We start from the raw sequence: 14865 nt of genomic DNA on the forward strand, positions 1-14865 counted from the left end.
TATTTAGGACCCTTCATGTCAATAGTCCATAAAGGAGCTGAAATGAGTTTTCCATTTGACTTATACCTGGTTTTCACCCTCATCACTTTCCGGGTTATACAATGATAACCATCCATAAAAATTTACAACAAAACCTGCTGGAAATTTCAAAACTCATAATATCAAAGCATCACCATACACAGTCATAATCCGGGCTTATTCTCATGACTGCCGCTGCTGTTATGTAACATGCGCCATTCATTAGCACCACAAGCACCACTGGATACTGTCCTTTGGTGAAGACTACAATAGGAAGTTGAAGAAAACCAGGTCACTGACCTCAAGTTGCTTAGTCTAGCTGACAGATAAGAAAGATCAGGTGACCCAAACCTAGGACTAAGTGTGACATTTGCTAAGGGGGAAGGTACAGAGGTACAGGAGAGTATGAATATGAGAATAGAAGGCAGGCTCTGTGGAGGAGAAGGCTGGTACCCGACGGTCAGCATTTCAAAAGGGAACATGCGAGGACCAGCTTGCAGGTGTGAGTGGAGGAAAGAGCAATGGGAATTTGAGTCTCAGAGTCATATGGTAGGACCCCATCAGGACTCAGGTTTATTGGAATTCCAGGCGCTTCGCTGGGTCAGCCTCTGATCTCCACAAACGCCCACTCAGAGCCATGTATGAAGGCAGCTCACACATATTCCACCATGAGCTTCCCTTTCCCTTATTATCTGTCTTCGACCTCTGCCCCTCCACCAGATTCCATCCCAGACTAGTGACAGGAGTAATGGATGGAAGGCCATTGCTACATGAACCAAAGTCTCCAGGCAACATGAGTGTGGCAGAGGGCCCCCCAAACATCTGTTTCCTGGTGAGAAAACAGAAGTCTAAACCAGGCCCTTTTCCACATAAAATGCTTCAGTGGGTTTCCCACAGCTCAAAATCCATAGCCAGTGGCAGACCTTGGCATCTTTTCCAGCCCCACACTTTGCCCCAGTTCCCACATAGGCCTCTATCCAGAGCAGGCCTAGAATTCTCCTCCTGTTCCCTGCACTACATCACCAGAAACTCAAGTTCTCAGATGAAACACCTGCTACCCCTGCCCAAGACCGGCTCCTTTGTAATATGCTTTTAGTTCCTTATTTTCTTTTAGATCCTTTATCATAACCTATGATGATCCTGTTATTTGTGTCATCATCTGATGCATGTCTGCCTCCCTTATTAGCAGCTAATCCATTAGTGCAGGACTGCTTTCTGTTTTGATTCACAATAGTTAAATAGTCTATAAATATTTGTTGGACATTGAATGAATGAACCTGGAGCCTAGAGTACGCTTAATGCTCATATTAGTGTTAAAAAAAAATGAGAAGGGCCTATTCAACTTGGTAAGGGGGTGGGAATGGTGCAGTTTTTCTTAGATTCTTAGTTGGCTTAGGGACCCTCCTCCACACCAAAAACTAGAGAGTTTCCCTCCCTGAAGCATTCCTTGTGCTCTCAACATAGAAATATGGGTCTAGAAGGATTCTCAGAGATCATGAACTTCACATTATAAGTAAGCATGGAGGTAGTATTTCTCCAAGGGCACACCTGAATAATTCAATAAGGTAATCCCACATTGAATCCATGTCTTCAAATTCCAATTGAGTGTACTTTCTACTGCATAAAACATGGTATAATATACACATATCCCATCTGCATTTTGCCTGCCTTTCCAATTTCAACTCCAAGTCCTTGTTTGATGAAACCTAGATTCTTAGAACCAGAAGTTTTCTTTCCCTCCTCTGAATATGGTGTGTGTGTGTGTGTGTGTGTGTGTGTGTGTGTGAGAGAGAGAGAGAGAGAGAGAGAGATGATATCTGTCCTGTGTCATAGTTTTAATGCTGATGCCCACTTCCTCTATAAAAACCAGAACCCCTTAAGGGGAGAATCAATGCCTAATACATTTTATTTTCCTCAGTTCCTAATGCAGTGCCTTGTAGCAGCAAATGGATTTCATCTCTTGCGTCAGCTCTGACCGATAGCTCAGAGTTGTAGCAGCTGTTTAGAATGCTTTGGTGAAAAGCAGTATGAAGTCCTGTGTAGATTCAGAGGGAAAGGATTCTCTAATCACAAACCTGCTTTGAATGAACGAATAATAAAAAAAAAAAAAATCTTGTCCCTATTACAAATGTCTGATGTGACTATCTGTGCCGAGCCTCTGAGAAGGACAGCAGCAATCTCCCTCCTCCCAGCCCAGGTGTCTAACCTAGCCAGAGGAAGAAATGTTTACAAGTGCTTTTCGGTACCAAAAAGCTGATGATCATCAGTATTATAAGAACAGAGAGTCAACCACGGACACATGTCGTGTGTGTGTGTCTTGAAGGGAGGACACATGAGCCCAAATCAGAATGTGACATCAATCAGGGAGCTGGAGACATCTGCCATGGAACCAGGAACCAGGAGCAGGGTGTGGATGAAGAAGGCAAACCCCAAATCCTTCAGCTCAGAAATACAAGCCCATGCAGCAGTGGTTGAGGAGACGGGAGGAAGAATCTTGTGACTTGACCCACTCAAAACACCATCTTCTCACGTTACCACTCAAATCCACTCTGTTTTCCATGCTTGCTCAAGACCCAGCTTCCCCCCAAGAAGTCTCCACAATCCACAGCCAATGGTTTCTGCCCCGGATGTCACATTGAACCCCGAACAAAATGCCACTGAGGTGATTCTCCTGCTGGCTCTTCCAATTTGGGGGTCCACAGAGCTATAAATTTTCAAAGGGAGAAAGCTCACTGAGTTCTGAAATCCCCCATACTGGATTCTTGTACTAACTTGGGTTCTTATTTGTTGCCTAATAGGAAGAAATCATCTCTCTTGGTCTCTGTTGCATCATCTCTAAAATTGGGGTAATAAACTTGTGAGATTGTCATAAAACTTGAATAAGATAACATCTGTGAGGTGTGCGGCACATAGTAGGTTGTCAAAATGCTCTTCATTTGTCCCCCCGCTGGCCACACTATTCTCTTCATTACTGTATTCAGACTAATGTTTTTTTTTTTTTTTGATAGCAGGAGCATGTTGTGTCCTTTACTGTTTGTTACAAGGTGAATAATAGATATTAGAATGAGATAATAAAATATCAGAACATAAAGGATATAAATCAGGGGTGAGCAAATTGGCTTATTTAGAAGGCTGGACAAGCAATATAATTTGGGTTAACAATGGTCACATGTTCAACAGAGAGTAGTGAGAATTTTGGTGAACTTGAACGTATTTGCTTGATATTTAAAGAGAATGGAACTTCCCCAGCTCTAGACAACAGAAGTTGAGCAGGAATGTGGGCCCAGGATTGCTTAATGCCCTAATTTTTTTTTTTTTCAAAGAAGTCAGAAATCTAGATTTTTATGCTAAATGTTGAAAAATATTGTCCAGGTCAAGCAAATTAAGGCTGTTAGTTTGTAACTCTGGAAAAGATGAGCAATGCATCTTGAGGGTCTCGCTAAGTTTCTGAGGCTGGCCTCAGAAAGTCCCTGAGCTTTCCAAGAAGGTATACAATAAAAGGAGGTCCACTGTGATCAGGGACGTGACCCTCCCTGATTTGACCCTACCAATTTTAAGGAAGGCAAGATGTCCAAGTTTTGATGTGAAATTCCATCATTCTTGCATAGTGAGCCTGCAAAGTGCACATCTACACTAGAAATGACTTGTGGGGAGGCCATCTGGTGACCTCCTCTGCAGCATTTGACAAATGTCAAATGCGAAGTCCGCCATGGAATGCCACTGGAGGTCGCAGCGGAAAACCGAAGCCAGGTAAGGCATCCTCTCTGATGGAAAACACTTGCCTCTTCCCTTTTCCTGCCCTCTCACTTATCCTTCTGGAAAACTTCTGTTTACCATTCAGCTCAACCACCACTCCAGGAAGGGCAAGCCCCTGCCTTCAAGTATCTCCAACAAGTTGCAGCCCTACCTAGCACTTAAAACATTGCGTTTTCATTTTCTCTTTACAGGACAGCCTGTCTCACTAGGGATAAGGTCCTCCAGGGCAGGGAAGTTTTGTCTGCCTTTCTGGCACTTAATGTGATATCTTGGTTTGGCTAAAGGCTCAAAAATGCTTACTAAAGAAATGGAAGAATTTTTTAGATAAAAAGAGTTCTTTCAAGTGTAATGTTCATACTAACTATTACAGAATCCTTCCATGACCTACTCTTAAATTTTCTGATCCAGGAAATAGAGAGTCTGCTCCTCAGTCCTGCTTGAAACAAGTTCCCTGAATGAATTTCACGTATGCAGAAGTTTGAGGACTAAACTGTAGGCTTTACCAGGAAAGAGGCTGGGTAGGCTTTGTGGGCCCTTGTATTCCAAGGCACAGTGATTGGACATTGAGCATGTACTTGCTAAACAAATGAATAAATAGTGGAGTGTATGGAAAGGTAAGAATTGAGTTGCAATAATGCATCTCAGACCTATAATCAGTATTCCATCATTATTTCATTCATTCATTCATTAAACGTATCTCAAAGGCACTTCTTAGGCTGAACGTGTACTGTTCTAGAGACAGCCTCCCCCAACCTGCCTTTGTAGGCTTGGGAGTGTGCTGAGAGGAGAGCTCAAGTCATTTGGGTTGCTGAAAGAAGGTCTGCCTTCCTGTTCATGGAGGCAGACAAGGAGAGCAAGAAAGAGTAAATGCAAAGGCGATTCCCAGCTCTCCCCTGGGCCAGTGCTATTAGTAATTCTCCTCTTGCAAATCCTCTGATCTGCTACCTATATTCACCACCTTCTTTTTTAATGCCTTGTTGTTAACACATCTAATAAGAATAGTTCCTATTACACTTCTTCTCCCTTCCCTTCTCTACCCTCTGGTGGAGGGATAATGAATAGCAAAATGCACAGAAAAAAAAATCAGATGTCAGCAAAAACTATAAAAAATAATATTTGATCATTTGGAGGTAAGAACAGCTGGAACACTTAATTTAAGGTAACTGCTAATCCATATTTCAAAAAAAGTACACAAAATTAAATAGGAATAAGATAGTTTTCTTGGTTTTCCGTGCGTGACTAATTAACTTATTCTGCCCCAAACCACTCTATTCCCTTTGATGTTTTTTTATTGCATTCAAATTGAGACAGATGTAGAGTTTTCCCAGACCAATGGACCATGGTGAATATGCCCCAAAGAGTCCCCTAGCCTTACATGAAAATTAATAAAGACTCTTTCGGTCAGGCCAGGAATTACAATGCCACTGTTTCCACCCAAATTGCCCAGTACTTCCTCTGATCTTGGAATGAAAAAGAAGAAACTAAAGTTCTATAAACAAAATATCATTATTCCTTCTCAGACCATCTCCACACCAGGGTCCTCCAGTGGAGTATGAGCTACTTTCTTAAGTAAAGCATTTTATCATCTTTTCATTTCCAACCTCCACCTCAGTTCACAGCTTTATGAAACACTTAAAGAATAGCCAATGAATAAGGCTGAAAGGCATGGAGACCTGTACACAAACATACATACGGCAAGTACCATTTCAAGGACCCAGAGCTATCCCCTCCAGATCCACTGGCCATAATGTACAACATTGCCTGTACCATATTTTTGCCACCCTGGTAAACAGCCAACAATTCTATTAGAGATCAAGTCTTAGGTTGTGAAGATAACAGTATAAAAACAACCGCCTTTTGTCTTAGAACATTTTCTCCTATTTTTGTCTTTTATTATCTTGTCCTGCCAGTCAACATCTTGACACCAAGAAAGCAGCTGACCTCTCTTTCCACCACGCTCTGCTGTAGACAATTCTCAGCAGCATGAATGAATGCACATAGCAGCCATAGATTGGTGAGTCTCTAAGAAAGCACTCCTTCCTGAGAAATGAACCCCTTTGAGACTACGATAAAAACTACAGAATATGACAAAAACTGTAATGCTTCTCCCCAGGAAATATCTTAACACTGGCATATGCATGCAAAAGATTATCCATAATCCACAGTAGTTTATAGATACTTTGATGCCCACACCTACATCCTTTCTTCAGAAACCCTATTGCAAGTCATAAGAAAAGAAAGTGATGGTTATCTGAGAGCTAAATACCTACTCTGTATTACTCTACCAATTAAACAATTAAACTCCGGCTTTGCTTTTGGAGCATGGAGTAGCCCAGTAGAAGAGATTTTTAGTTTTAGCATTACTAAAATGGAGAGTTGCTATTTTGTTAATTCAATGGTGCTCCTATGCAAAATCATAGCTACAGTTTTAAGTACTCTATGTGTTTCTCCTCAGATGCTTTATCAGGCCACTGACTTACAAGATCCTGAAAATTCCTTTTTACTTCTTGGGTAATTGCACTATAGATGATTAAGTTACCATAAGGACCAACATATTTATCACAGAGCTTAGGGATATAGACCTTGGGGGTCATGAGACCACCGTTTTCTTCCCGAGTGACCTTGGGTAAGTTATATAACTTGTTGCTGCCTCAGTTTCCTCATTTCTAAAAGAAAGATAATATAGAGTTCTCTGCAAGGCTTCTGTGAAGATTAAATGAACTAACTCACAAAAAAGCAATTAGTACTTTACATGGGCTGTAGCAATGCTTAACAAATGGTAATACTCTAAATATCCATAAAGAACTTATCATTGCTCTTGATGTACAGTAAGTTCTCAGTAATGAAACCTGGTATTTATATCAGATTATATTTATATATATTTATTTAATTTACATATTATATTTATATAATTCTTGGAATTCATATCATCATTATCATAGGAGTGCTCTTAGGGGATAGGGAGAATTCTGGATTCTCATTTTGAGGCTTCCAAGACTATTCAACTCACTGAGAACCCACCGTGTGGGAATAAGAGAAGGGCATGAAAGATGGTTCATGCCTTCCACCGTCTCCAGCTCAGCAGACGTCTCCAAGCCAATAGTGACTCACAAAGTCTATGGTTGCCAATTGGATCCAGTTTTGGAATCCAAATTGTTCTTGCCCATTCTCTTCGCCCTTTCCTGCCATAAATTCCTATTTGATCTTAATCCCTAGAGAGAAAGTGTCTTTACTGATTAATTTTTGTACTTTCCTCTGACATAAAGTGGCAATCATGTAACCAACCACCCAGGTTTCCTTTTTGGTCCTAGTTGTCAGAAAAACTCAGAATGATGCTTGTCGCCCACATTTTATAACATTCAGTTCAGAGATCAACAATATATCTACCCCTTCTCCTTGAGACCACCTCTGTTCTCTTTGATGTTCAAAGCTTGTCATACAAACTGTGTAAATTTTTCAGATTCTTTTTTTTTATGTCTACAAACTATGTTATAAGCAATCAATCACTTCAAGCCATTTTGTAAATAAGGAAACAAGTTTTCATAATTACTGGTCGCTTCTGAAAATAGGAAACCATCTACCTTTTCTTAGGGAGCTGTAGAGACACTTTTCTCTTTTCAACTTGTGGACAGGACATGGCTTAAGTATTCTGAACAGTTTCTTCTAAAGTCAGAAGCTTTAATTCTTCATCTCTCAGAAGTTTCCTACGTGTGAAACTCTCACAGCTGAACCAGAAAACCTCAGCAAGGTATGGGATATGCAGTCAACCCAAGTACTCCTCGGGCTGGCATTTAAAGTTAGCTGACAGTGAAAAAGCAAACCCATTTCATGAAGCATAGCAGGATCTAAAATACCAACTGCTGGAATCACTTAAAAGGCTCTGGAAATTTTTCTTGGAGGGCTTTCTCTTATGAAGACAAATGACAACCCAAGTCATCTTGGCACCACCATCACCTACCCACAGGCCCTCCTTTCATTGGTGTGGCGCAGAAAGAAATCTCAGAAATAGAAGCAATTACTTACATCTATAGGTCATCTCAAAGCTGTCGCTGATGTTCACAATATCAATCTGGGGGAGCAGTTTTGGGGGCTCTGTGAGTTGCGACAAAGCAAATCTAAAAGCGGCATGTTCTTGTGACTGCTGGTTTGGAAATAATCCCCCTGGGAGGAAAGAAAATGCAACATGGTTTCTAGGCTAGAGACAGATTTTAGTTCCTCAACAGCCCACCCCCACATAAGCCCTCTTCTCCCCTGCCAATCTCATTAGTTATAGTTTTTTAGAGGTAGGAATGAGAGTCCAAACAGACCCAAATGGATGCTGAGGCTTAAACTTCTACAGATGAGCCGTTATGTGACATGATCCCCAACATCTATCATTCTGCTCAAAGATCTGATTGCTCACCCTTCAGCTCAGCTAAGGTTAAAGAGAACACAGGAGACCCGTGGCACTTCTCTTCTTCCCTTGTGCAAACTGCCCATGAGGCCTATGTTCCCCTACTACACACAAATCCCATCTGAGCCTAACTTGTCTTGCATGGGCCCTGTCTCTGATCACAGATCTTACTGGATGCCGGGGTTAATAAGTGTTACAAAGTGACTCCAAACCAGGACTGGGACCTTGTGGGCTTCTCTAACATTAGAACTATTTGCTTTGACACTATTGATCTTTGGCCTGTCAAGACCTGCATGCAGTTTAACTATTCTATTGCCTCTGAGATTTATCATCTATTTTCTCTGAAAACTCTTGATTTCTGCAAGTAGTGTTTTGTTTTTTCCATTACTCATGTTCCCAGCTACCTAAGAATGACTTGTTACATAAGGGATTACCACTGGGTGTTTGCATGGTACACCCTTATGCTTCAAGGATGTGGGGTCTTAAGAATGTCAAGAGGTATGAACATTCTATTCCAGTAAAAAAAGCACAGTCAAGGGGCCTGTCACAGCTCCTGTCTCAAGAAACAAAAGAGTACAGGACTTACCTTTGTATTTACTGTGAGCATGTAAATGAATTAAATTACATTTTTGTGTGTGTGAATTAAAATCAGCCATTTCTAGAGACTGAACTATAATGAATGTTTACAGAGAAGTTTATCTCAGATCCGATAGGAATCACGGTCCTAATGTCATGCACCTCTAACTTCTTACATAGTGAATATGTGTTTGTTTTAAATTTTTTTTTAAAAAACGAATTGCAGTGTTTTTGTTGGAGATCGTACAAGTAGAGTCAAGTACGGCCTGATGGCTGTGCTTCTAGTATTTGTTATACAATTTTAGCATTGCTACCTTTTGTTTGAAAACAGGAACAATGCTTTCAGAAGCTCAACAAGCCAGTTGGGGCTAAATGATGAAAAATCTGCAGAGCTACATGAGCAAACAACATGCACACATACACAAATCATCTTCATGCATTTACACCCATGGTGATGTACACAAACACCCTGAGAAAGCCAGACCAAATGTCTCTAGACAAGCAGTTATAATCAGCAGAGTATAGGCAATATATAAGTACAAACACAAACAGGGCTACAGATAAGAGCGAGTGGATTCCACATGTACCTATGCCCCCATTTTAAAGAGTAAAAACAACCAACCATTCTGGATCCTGAGGCTCCACCCTCCCCTTCCAGATGACCACACCCCGAACACTTCTCTGTCCCCTTCCTCCTCCTCACCAGCAATGAATGAAAGAGTGGGTGGGAGGGGTGGAGGTAGGAGGCTGCAGGCTGGGCTGCAAGGGAAGTGTCTCCAGAAGGCAGGAAGTTTTGCGTGGAAGGCAGGAGCAGAGCACACACACACATACACACTTCAGAATGTCGCTTAACAGGTGTCAGGAAACAAAGCAAGTTACTCCGTGGCCAGCCAACCACCCTCGGAACCAGATAGCTGGAGAGGCTGAAAGAGACAGAACGGCAGCACACGTGTGCCCGACAAAATACCAGCTGCACCACATCCCCCCACAAACACACACTCACACAAAGACACACACTGTCAGCAATGTGAACTTTCCCTAGTGGAACTATCTCATTTAGGGGGACAGAAAACAGAAACCAAGCCAACCCAGATGCCTCGGAGCACAGCAGCTTGCTTGGTTCCTGGACACAAACAGCACTGAAATGCTGGCTACACCAGAGCTGGGAGACCTGTGGACACGCTTTATGATTGGTGTTAGTGCCCTTGTTGGTCTTCTCCCCCTACCCCATAATTATGAGAAGTATCAATATCTGTCACCTCCCTCATCAACACAGGGAGGATGGGGGGGCCTTTTACAAGAAGCTCAACCAGCAAGAGAGGGAAAGGCGGGGGGGGGGGGGGGACCAAAAGGTGTGCAGCATGTTGAAACCTGCCTCCAAGTTGGGAGGATGGAGACCAGTGTAGAGGACAGCTGACGGGAGGGGAGAGGAGCCTGTGTGCGTGTGTGTCAAAGGTGGGCAATATCTGCCATTTGAATGTCTACAAGGAGGGGGCCACAGAAGGAATAGAGCAAAGACAGGCTGGTAACTTCCAGATTGGGGGAGTGGGGAGCACCAGCCCAGCATGGCAGGCAGCAAAGACAAGGCAGTCAGAGCTCTCCAGAGCAGGAGCTAGAGCTGCCTTGCTTCAGAGTGGGGCTGCTGACATTATTTTAGCACCTAGGATAAACCCACACCCTTGATTCCTTCTTGGAGAGGGTCTCATTCCCCTCCCCCGGCTAAGAAATCACTGCCTCTTGGCAATTAAATATATATGTGCACATTTAATACATAACCACACGCATAAATACACCCACCATACATATTTATATAAATAAATGAAATCAGGCACCATCTACTAAGCAACGGACTTAACTCCTTAAGCACCCACAACCCCCTTCCAAGCAACAGCCTGATTTTTTTTTTCCTTTGAAGCAGCAGTTCCTCCATTTCACCCGCTGGTGCTTGGAGTGTGAGTGGTGTGCGTGTGTGTTTGTGTGTGTGTGTGTGAACACTTCCCCTCTGCCCCTCCTCATATCAGATGAAGCCCCCTCCCCTCCCCTGCAGGCAGCCCAAGTGGATTCCTGCGCTGGGGATAGCCAAGCACAATAGCTCCTACTGAGGAAGGGGGTGAAAGATTTCCCCCACCCCAAAAATCCCTGACCAGATCCAGAAAGTCCCTCCCCAGGCTGCCCCTCGCACTCACCGATCTGGATATTGTTGGGGAAATTGGCACCTACTACCGCGCCTAGGAAACCGGTGCAGAAGAAGGCAAAGATGTGCTGCATATTCCTTTTTGCATTGGCGAAAAAGAAGCCCAGGTCCAATCATAGATTTGGTGTCTCCCCCCCTTCCCTTTATTCCTCTCGCTGCTCTGCCTGTTCTTTTGCTCCCGCGGTTCCTTCCTTCCTCGCTTGCTTGCTTCCTTCTGTGAGGTTTGTCTGTTTCCCTTGGAATCCGAGCACTTAAACTGCAGCGTTAACACCAACTGACAGCCAGATTAACTGAGCACGGGAAGAGAAGCCCGTCCTCATGCTAGCTGGAGCGCTCGCTCCCCCTCTCCTCCTCTCCTCGCTCTCGCAGCCTGCTCGCTCTCCCTCCCCTGCTCTGTCACTCTCCCCCTCACGCTCGCACAGGCGGCAGGCTCTCGGCGATACCCGCGGAGCCAGCTCAGAGTTCCAGGGCAGTCCTCTCCTACCTGTCACCCCTGCACCCCACCTCACCTCATCCTCCCTCCTGTGTGTTTGGAGGACAGGTGGGTGGGTGAGGGAGATGCTGGGTGCTTGTTCCCCAAAGGGGCAACCCCACAGTCCCCTTGGCCTTCCCCCACTCCTCCGCTCTCTCAGCCCTCTCCCAGCCCCCAGCCAGGCCCAAGCCACTGGGAATGTGGGTTCAGCTATAAGTCAGTAGGTGGCAGGGGGTCCCCACAATAGTCCTGGATTCACCAGCTGCTTGATCTAGGTCACTTTTTCTAGGAGTGCAAGGGCTGTGCTGGATATATCTCCTGAACTCCACTGGCCCAATTATTTCTACAACTAATTCCTGAGGGGAAGACCCTAGAAATCCCTCTTAAGAAATGTAAAGTGGGAAAAAAAAAAAAAAAAAAAAAAAGCTTTCCCGTCTCATAGGAAGAATGAGAGTAAGAGAAACAATGGGAAGCTCAAGAGTGACGGGTGGGTGTTTTGACTGGGAGATTTGGCAAATTGGGGGGTCTGCTTTTTTTAAGTGGAATTGGTGGGCTCTTTTTGAATCCTAAGCATTCAAAACAGGTCCCCTTCCACCTTTTCCTGTATTGCACAGGAGTCTATAGCATCTGAATTATGTGGGCGTACAATAAAGACTAAGGATACTTACACTGAGCAAGTCCATGAGTCATTTTGCAGGGATTCTAGTGAGAGGATTCAGGCTCCTTTGAGTTGTCTCTGAATGTTGGTCATACTATCGTAAGCTGGGACTCCACAGACCCTCCTGGACCACATTTATCACTGATATAACCTGTAGAGAGAACAACTGTTCAGGAAAATCATGTGCGTTGTGAAGCAGCAGTCACTTGCAGCTACAGATACACTTTACAGTAGTATCTTTCTATCCTCATGCTAACCCCGTGAACTGGCCATGAGTACTATTTTACAGATGGAAAAAAAAAAACAAAAAAAAAAACAAGGCTCCCAGGATTCAAACATAGACATAGACCTACCAAAATACATAGTCCAACCTGCAGAATTGAAATGGTTCTCACCATTACCAGCTAACCCACTGCCCTGGCTAGGACCTCTCCCCAACATAAAATAATCCAGAAAAACAAAGTTCACCTTTTCCTTAGTTGGAAAAAAATAACAGATTTTGACCTGATGTCTCTATTACCACTGGAAGAGGCCATTTTATGCAGACTCCTCACTTCCTCCCAGATGCAAAATGACACACACTTACACAACAGCTGCAAGGGCTAGGATTTGTAAGAAATATCAGGCCGCGTTCAACATAGCCTCCAAATTAAGAACAACTTGGAGGTCAAATGGCTTAATGATTTCTGTGTCCTTCGCATATATTCGTTAATTCACTTGAATGATGTTCAAAGCTGATGTTTATTTGCCATTTTCCAAGTGCCAGGAACCAGGCTAAACATGGCGTGTTGAACAATCCCTGTGGTAGGACATCTCATTCCCATTTTATTGATAAAGAAGTCAAAGGTTAATAATTTACACAAGTTGCCATTGCTAACAAGGAAGAGATGGAAATTTTACCAGGGGAGCTCTATCATCAGGCTCTAAAGGCAGTGAGCGCTGGGCAGGGACATTCTGGGGTTTGTGTGAGTGTCAGTGTGGGAAACTAGGAGTACAGACTGTGGAAAGATCCCCTTCTAAGGTTCTCTCCAATGCTGAGAGTCTGTGATCCAGGGAGTCTATCTTATAAGTCCTCCGCTTGCATTTTTTTGTCTCTTACTATTTTGAATGGTACCTGGGGATCTTTTAAGTTCTCTGAGCTTTGTGCCTGGTAATAATAATAATTAGGCTGTCACAAAAGGCTTCACACTTTTCTGTCACCTTTCAGAGGAAGATCTCAAAGCCCCATACAAGGATTAATTAGCAAAACTTCACCACCCACCTGTAATGCATAAGAATTGTTTGGCTTTCTGGGTGGGGGGGTGGGGGGGCTTAAAGGAGTCAAAAAGAAGGATTTTCTGTGATCATTATAAACCATATACTAAGACAGATCTGAAATATAGTTCTATATTACTCTCCTGCTCAAGTATGGTCAAGAGTTTCCCATGGCCTATTAAAAACACAATTATTCAATTATTAGATAAACATGGAATTTACACATTTCAAGCATGGACATCTAGGTCACATTACATTTAGGTCCAACTGTCTATCCTATTTCTCTTTAATTCAAATGCTAATGTGGAACCTGCTCTGTTTCTGTCAGGGAGTCAGGTGCCCGGGGTTGTGGAAAGGAACCAGGCACAGGCTCTGCCTCAAGGCAGGTGGATGTTGTAGAACAAGAAGACAGAGGAACTCTGCCAACTGTCATCCAAAGCTGACCACGTGAAGTTCTCTAATAGAGGCAGAAACACAACAGTGGGCAGCAGAGAAGGAAGTCCCTGTATGGCCTGTCTGTGGGGATTCAGCGCAACTTCTAAGAGCTGGGCTTTGAAGAATAAGGAAATTACAGGCAGAAGCCAAACCAAGGGTTGGGGAAGACATGCAAACAAAGGGAAGAGATCAGCAAGGCCTGGAGGCAGGTCAGGACTCCATATGCTCTGGGAGCCTGGAGCCTATGGTGGGTGACTGGGAAAAGAGGACAGGGAACATGGAGCCCAGAAGAGGTCAGGGCCAGAATTTGCAAGTCATTGCATTTCTGGTGGGCATTGGAGAGCTATGGGGTATTTTTAGTATGACAGTGACAATACTAAGTATGTGCATGAAGGGGAGAAATAAGTCTGATCAATTGTAGAAGATGATTTTTGTTTTTGTTTTTGTTTTTGTTTTCAGCCCCAAAGGTTAAAACTAATAACTTATTCTGATGCTCTTCTTTGTTGGTTGATCATGCTTTCTCTCTTTATAGTCCTTAATTCAATTTTCCATGCCCACTATTAGTCTTAGAAAGATTGGACTCTTCATACTCTGTTGGGATTGATGCTGACCACACCTTACGGACACACTGATTTGCATAGCATTTGGACATCTGGCATCTCATTCCATTTGCCCAATCACCCCACGAGGACAGATTTGGTAAAGCTCAGAGTGGCTAAAAGGTTAGCTTTACATGGTGGTTTTCAAACAAAAGTGGCTTCTTCCTGGGGAGATATTTGGGGATGCCTGAAGACATTTTTAGTCCTTACTACTGGGGAAGTGCTACTGGTATCTTGTGGGCAGAGACTAGAAGGCATGTTGCTAAACTTTGTAGAATGCACAGGACCTCGGGACCACAAAGAATGTTCTAGTTCAAAACAAAAATAGTATCAAGACTGAAAATACAATAAGGGGAGGCAGGCAACACCAGGCATCCTGTTCCAGTCTCCTACTTCGTGATATGATATGGAAGAAAGATTCAATTTATCTTCTTCTAAGACTTTTCATATTAGACAATGGGCTACCTGAAGATGGATGCTCCTTAAAGTTCCGATGGATGAATGCCTAAT

General features: G+C 43.3%; 1 protein-coding gene across 4 annotated transcripts in view; it reads right to left on the reverse strand.

Annotated features, from left to right (window-relative positions):
* The window catches only part of Gria1 (glutamate ionotropic receptor AMPA type subunit 1), a 299442-nt gene extending 288431 nt beyond the window's left edge, over nucleotides 1–11011 (reverse strand). For all 4 annotated transcript variants that reach the window (XM_076855743.1, XM_076855742.1, XM_076855741.1 and 1 more), the window contains exons 1-2: nucleotides 10930–11011; nucleotides 7798–7935 (exon numbers count right to left, since the gene is read on the reverse strand). In XM_076855743.1, the coding sequence (XP_076711858.1) occupies nucleotides 7798–7935; nucleotides 10930–11011 (220 nt within the window). The remainder of the gene's footprint in view (nucleotides 1–7797; nucleotides 7936–10929) is intronic.
* Between the last annotated feature and the right edge of the window lie 3854 nt (nucleotides 11012–14865).

The sequence above is a fragment of the Callospermophilus lateralis genome, chromosome 5, assembly GCF_048772815.1.
Source record: "Callospermophilus lateralis isolate mCalLat2 chromosome 5, mCalLat2.hap1, whole genome shotgun sequence".
Taxonomy (NCBI): domain Eukaryota; kingdom Metazoa; phylum Chordata; class Mammalia; order Rodentia; family Sciuridae; genus Callospermophilus; species Callospermophilus lateralis.